Consider the following 6345-nt stretch of genomic DNA (forward strand, 5'->3'; position numbering starts at 1 on the left):
AAAGAGAAAGAAAGAGAGAAAGGAAGGAAGAAGGAAGGAAGGAAGGAAGGAAGGAAGGAAGGAAGGAAGGAAGGAAGGAAGGGAGGGAGGGAGGGAGGGAGGGAGGGGGGGAGGGGGAGGGGGGAGGGGGAGGGGGAGGGGGAGGGGGGAGGGAGGGAAGGCAGCTGTACATGAGAGACAAGCCCACTACCAAGTATACTGCTTGGTTTCCTATGACCTTTAGGACCAAAGACGGTTTCTAAATCAACCTCTGTTGAGCTCTTAAGGTATGGTAAATCTTAAAAGAAAATACAAATGCTATGCTTTCTCACAGTACTATTCCTAAAACAGGGAGTAAGTCAGAGAATCAGAAATCCAGAAAAATAATCCAGGACACCATAAACTCTACCTGTACCTGCTACTTTAACAAAATGCCAAAGTAGCTACTGCCTAAGGACCACTTATAACCACCATCAAGGATGCAATTTCTCATCTTCCATATAAGAATGCTTCCACATAAGAAAGCCATGTGTTTCTCTTAATTCAGTTCTGTTATCCTTATTCTCCTTTGCATCTCTTTATCTGTTCTGTCCCTGTTCTTGGAGGAAAAAAATTTAAGCAAATAGTCTGACAAATTGACACTCCCTATTTGTCACAGAGCCAGCAACAGAGAGCCTGTTTCTTCAATCTTTTCTTTCTGTCTTGTAGCTCTCAGTGTATTCTTTGCTCTTATATAATTTCTTTCTAATACTATAGTTATTCCAAGAACCTGAAATTTACTAACAGAAATGTAGAATCCAAAATTTCTGATTCTTGCCCTCTATTTATTTATCTAATTCCCACCTCTTATTCCCCTGATGTTTCCAGCCTACAATTATATCAGAAGGGATTAGGGCACTGAGTGGGTTGTTTTTTTAGCTTGATGACATTTAAAATCCCTTCTAACTCTATAATGTTAAGACTACCCTTCATAGCAAGCCTTAATAATGAATGGAGGTAAGAATCTCAAACTTGAAAGAACAATGATTCACTCACAGTTATCCTGTAATCGGTGGTAAAATTCATTAAAACATTGCCTCAGTATTTCTCTTTTCCTTCAATAATTCTTTTACTTTCTTAAAAAGGGTCCCTTGATTCTAACAACTATATTTGTAAAAAAAAAAAAAAAGAAAAGAAAAAAAAAAAAGGACAGGTAAAAATAAGGTAAAATATGTTCATAGTGATCAGACTATACTTTTCACTTTTAGCTTTGAGGTTTTAAGAAACTTTAATATCAATTGCTTTTATGGCTCCTGATTCCCCAAAGGCCCAGCTCTCCACGGGACTGGGACCAGACCCTATGGGAGCGGGGAGGGAATAAAAACTGAGGTAGGGTGTGAATACCCAATGCTGCTTTGCTGGTTAGCAGGTGAATTTTTCCCTACTGCTTTCAAACAAAAGTGACTGAGAAAGGAGACTTAACATTAAAAAAAAAAAAAGTGGGGGTGGGGGGAATATGTTTGTTTCAAAATGGGGATGCTTTTTGTACTCATGAGTTCAGCTGAGACATAAAATGGGTGAAAACACCAGCTGCATATAGAAACCCTTTGTTTCTGTGTAATACCTAGTATTTCTTGTTAAGAAACATGCTTATAACCTGTTTTCTAAATCGAATGTGGCATATAACCTTATCTTCTAAGCCTCCATTACATTTCACTGGAAATATAACACTCTCCAAGAATAACTTGGCAATCCATTTATAAAATACACTTGAGAGCTCCAGGGGATAGCAAAAGGTTATTCTCTCATACAGGAAATAAAACCAGTCTATTCTTGACCCATAAGCCCATTAACAAAGTTAAATAACTTCTCACTTATTATTTACTTAGCTTTTATAATTAAACATAATTTAAGGTCATACAATTTTCAGTTATTTTTATAAAAGTATCCCTATATTACCAACTCTCCCAAGGCAGCTATTTCAATTGAGGCATTCCCTCAGTTTCACCTCCTGTGTGGGAGGATCTCCTTTGAGACAAGTTAATGTGCCGTCAAGTGGATACTCTGGCTGTCTCTTCAAAGACAAGGAAGGAAGGGCAGAAATGTTTAAGGTATTATTCTGTCATCTCAAACAGCCTCCCTCCCTCTTCCCAAACTAAGTGATCACTGTGTTTATCATCTTTAAGAAAAAAAGAAAGAAAGAAAACATGACTTGCATAAAGTCCTCCTTGGTTTTCTGGAAACTTCTGGGTCAAAGTTAATGTCTTCTTTAAGAGAGAAGCAGATATCTGCATGAACAACTTCACTTCTTTCATATTCCCCACCTTTCCTAATATCTGTTTAAAATTCTGCCTGGCAACCTTCACCTTTGACAGCTCTCATTTTGGATAGAGGGGTCTATAACTATACATTTATACTTTGCTTCTGAAGTAGGATGAAACTGCAACATGGTAATAATTCAGAATAGCTATTCAAAATTAAACAAGATTTTTGAAGTTATGTATCTTCTATTCTCTCTAATCCCACACTAAAATTCGTGTTTTACCAAGTTATGCTCCTAGCTGAATCAGGAATCAATATTCCTTCTTAGACTGTATAATTTCTTGATAGTATGAGAAGATGTGGAATCTAAAATGCAGGAATACTCTGCAGCCTCCTAACATCCTGGCTATACTTGCTCTCCTTACGCTATTTCGGAAATCAGTCTGTTTGACACCCACATTCATTATTGTTGAAAAGTTAGAAAACAGTATGTTCACTTAGAATTTTTATTTTCCTTCATCTTGAAGGACTTCCAAAAGGAATTGGAACAATGCTGGAAAAGGGGTCTGTTCAAGGCCCAGGAGAAGACAAGCGCATGAAGAATCAAGGGGGAATATCAGGCTGAAGCCCAGCTTCGGCTACACACATCAGCATCTACAACAACCACATAGATGATTCCCAACCACTTCTCAAACTTACACTCCAAGTCCTTTCCACATGATGCCTCAGAGGGTAAGAACAGATCTTTGGTAATTTGTGAGCTCTGTATTCTCACCAGTTGTTCTGTACTTGGAACCCACACTAACCTGGAAAGATATGTCACAGCTAAAGGGATTAGAAACCTCCCAGAAGCAAACAAATAACCTTTGGGCACACTAAGTCCAAACCAGTGCAGTTTTATAAAATACATTCTTAATGGAGTTCCAGAGGACACTCTCAAGAAAAGGTGGAGTAGGTGAAACAGCTTTGAATTCACTTTTAGCCTGTAGTTCAAGAAAACTAAGCCATGGGTAACAAAAGCACACTAGCAGTCTTGCCCACTCCACCCACCCACATACACATACACAGACACAAAGAGAAGCGGATTGCAATGCTTCTCCTAGTCTCTCATTTCTACAGGGTTCTCATAAAAAGAGCATTGAGAAAGAATATTCTACTGCTTTGAGGTACATAACATCAGCAACAAAGGGGTTAAGTAGCACTTTCTTGGAAACTTTCCAGTCCCCTAGCTACAAGTGCAATTCTTCTCACTACCTGTGCTACATATTTTTAAAAATCCAGCAGGTTAAGAGTTAAAACCAACATCTCAGGAAGTAAAAGAGAACTTGGTTCCGCTCCACCCTCTCTAAAGCAAACACCAAAAACTCTTAGCCAAATCCACTCAGCATATACAAAAGTCCATGGCCATTCCAAAAACAGGTGAGAAGCTGAGTTTCCTCAGGCATTTCACCTTTCAGCACCATGCACTTAGTAGATTTCACAAATTTGTGACAAGTAAGTGCTAGATAAAACAAAAGCACACATAAAATTCTATGAAGGACTTGAAAAATATTTACAAGTCACAGAGGTCACTATAAATAAGCAGGACTAGCTGGAATTCGGATGAAGAAGGTCAAACAGTACCCATGGAAACAAAAGCAAAACAGAAAGATACAGAAATAGAAAGAATATGGGCCCTAGAACATAAGCTGCAGAAGGCAAGCTCTAACTAGAGGATCGATTCTTATCCTAAAGAAACACAGGAAAATGCTCCTTTAGTTACCAATGCCAGTTGTGACTACTAGGAAAAGAAGATGTTCGCCAAATAAAAACAGACAGTTACTGACAGCCAGCCCATAAGCCACTGGAAAGGATAGTCCACAGGCACCTGCCTTGCTAGAAATAGGTAGGAAGAGATGAGTCACTTTTTAATTCTGTTTAGTTCTGTCCACATCTCAACCCTCTAGGTCCCAAAGCAACATTTTCTTCCTGTTTCCATCACTTTATCAGTTTTCTTCCCAAACTTGTGAAAGTTGGGTCAGAATGTGAAGGGTGGGGATAAGAGAAAAGAGAAAGAAAAAGGAAAGATACAAAAGCCATTTGACTAGCAGAAAGATACTGGGGTGGGGGCATAATTACCTAGAAGAGCAGACTAAATAAATACAGTTACAATTAGCAAATGATTATTAAGATCCAAGTTTATCCCTGTCTTGGACAGCGCCCCAAATCTTGCAAAGCTTTTACAATATAAAGGGAGCAAATAGCTCTCTGGAGAGGAGTAAAAAAGATTTAGTGTGGGCAGAAGTAATGAAATGATCGTGTTACATGAATATGGATATTCCCTCACACTCAGATTGGAAGTAATTGGCACCTGAGGAAAGGTATACCCTTCTACAAGTCAGAAAACGGGTATCAGCCTTGGAGCACACCAAGCGGCAGAAGAGATGAGATGGTGATCATGCGAAACGTATAAAAAGCACAAAGTCAATTACTCACAAACTTCTGGGACCTGCAGTATAACTTCCTCCCCTAGGGAGGTTAATCACCATCCTAGGTCAAGAAGGCTGATCAGGAGAGAAGTTTTAACCCCCTGAAAAGTGATAAGCAACAGGGCAAAGAGAAAGGTTCTCTGGATAGAGAAACACTGGGAAGCAAATTAACGTCATGTCCAACGACTACAGGACCTGGGCAGGAACATTCCTGTAATCACAAGGACAAACGTCCAAGGGAGGAGGGCAGGGAGGGCCCAAGCCAGGTAACATTCCTGAGGGGAAGGATTACCAGGTGACACCGGGCTGAGGGCCCGAGGTGGGGACTGGGCGGGAGGAAAGTTAGCAGGTGAGAGGGATCAATATTGGGGAGGGAAGTGACCTTTCGGAGAAGCAAGGAAGAGGCTACCGAAAAAGGAGGGAGGAGTAAGGAGAGAAGACGGACCCAGAACAGCACAGAGGACCGAGATAGAGAAGGCGTGTTCGGGGAACAGAGCAAGAAGAAAGGAAGTGGGGCTGAGAGGGAAGAGATGGGGCTGAGACCCGCCCGGGCGGAGGGCGGAGGGCGCAGCGGGCGGCCCGGGGTGCGAAGGCAGCCCCCAGGCTGCCGCGGCCAAGAACCGGGTGGGACTCCGGAGTTCCCCGAGGTCCGGCCGCGGTAGGATGTCGGGCTGTGCAGCCCAGAAGCCAGCAAAACGAGAAAGGGAGGCGCGGGGGCGGCTCCCTAGAGACGGGCGTGCACCCCGGGGGCCGGCGGCGGGGTCTCCGGGGTCCAGAGGACGGTTACGGGGTCAGACCGGGGAAACGTGTTGGGAGGGACACTCACAAATTTCTTGGATTTGCCGCCGTCGCCGCTCGCCGCAGGCAGCTCGTCCGGGCTCCGGCCCTTCTTCTTGTCCCGGGTCCCGCGGCCGGGCCCCAGGCCCCCGCCGAGCGGCTCCATGTCCAGGTTCACGCTGGCCGGAGCCTCGCGCCTACACCGTAACCGGCCGGGAGCTCCGAACCGGCCGCTACCGCCGCCGCCCAACAGCTCTTCAGCCCGCTGCCGCGCCCCGCCTCATTAGCATGCCGGGCTGCGCGCGCCTCATGAATATACAACCGCGACGTCTCGCTGCCGCCCTCCTGCCCCACTTCCGCCCGGACCTGCAGCCCCTACCAATGGGGGAAGGGAGGGGGGTGGAGGGAATCCGCGGAAGCAAGCTACCTGCCCCGCGGGCCTAACCATTCGAACCCACGTCGGGGGGTGGCGCAACGAGGAACAGCGCCCCCTGGCGGCTGGAGCGGCAGAGGCCTCCCCGCTCCCGCACAGCGCCCACGTGGCTGCCAAAGCCTGGACCCTCTCACACTCCAAAATCGCGTAACAGTTATCTTGTCAGTGCCAGTCTTTCCAGGATAATATAGTTTTTATGTGTGCAATACCCATAGAGCACATGAAAAAATAAGTGATAAATGTGTGCCAAGAGCAGAGCTTGGTCCAGGGCAAGTACAAGACCGGAACTCAACTAGCTCTGGAGTTAAGATTGCCTAGTTTTGAACCCCAGGTCTGCTACTTTCCAGTGGTGTTTCTGATATGAAAAATTAGTTATTGCCAAAGTGTGCCTGAACAGTAATAACAGCTACCGTTTACAATGCACTTGCTCTATGCCGGGCATTATGC

At 44.4% G+C, this 6345-nt stretch overlaps 1 protein-coding gene across 2 annotated transcripts in view; it reads right to left on the reverse strand.

Annotated features, from left to right (window-relative positions):
- The window catches only part of LOC108405525 (protein diaphanous homolog 1), a 50062-nt gene extending 44263 nt beyond the window's left edge, over positions 1-5799 (reverse strand). The window contains exon 1 of one of the 2 annotated variants that reach the window (XM_073221855.1): positions 5515-5799. In XM_073221855.1, coding sequence (XP_073077956.1) covers positions 5515-5631 — 117 coding nt within the window. In that variant the 5' untranslated portion in view covers positions 5632-5799. The remainder of the gene's footprint in view (positions 1-5514) is intronic. The other variant, XM_073221854.1, reaches the window with a different exon arrangement.
- Between the last annotated feature and the right edge of the window lie 546 nt (positions 5800-6345).

This window comes from Manis javanica, chromosome 14 (assembly GCF_040802235.1).
Source record: "Manis javanica isolate MJ-LG chromosome 14, MJ_LKY, whole genome shotgun sequence".
Taxonomy (NCBI): domain Eukaryota; kingdom Metazoa; phylum Chordata; class Mammalia; order Pholidota; family Manidae; genus Manis; species Manis javanica.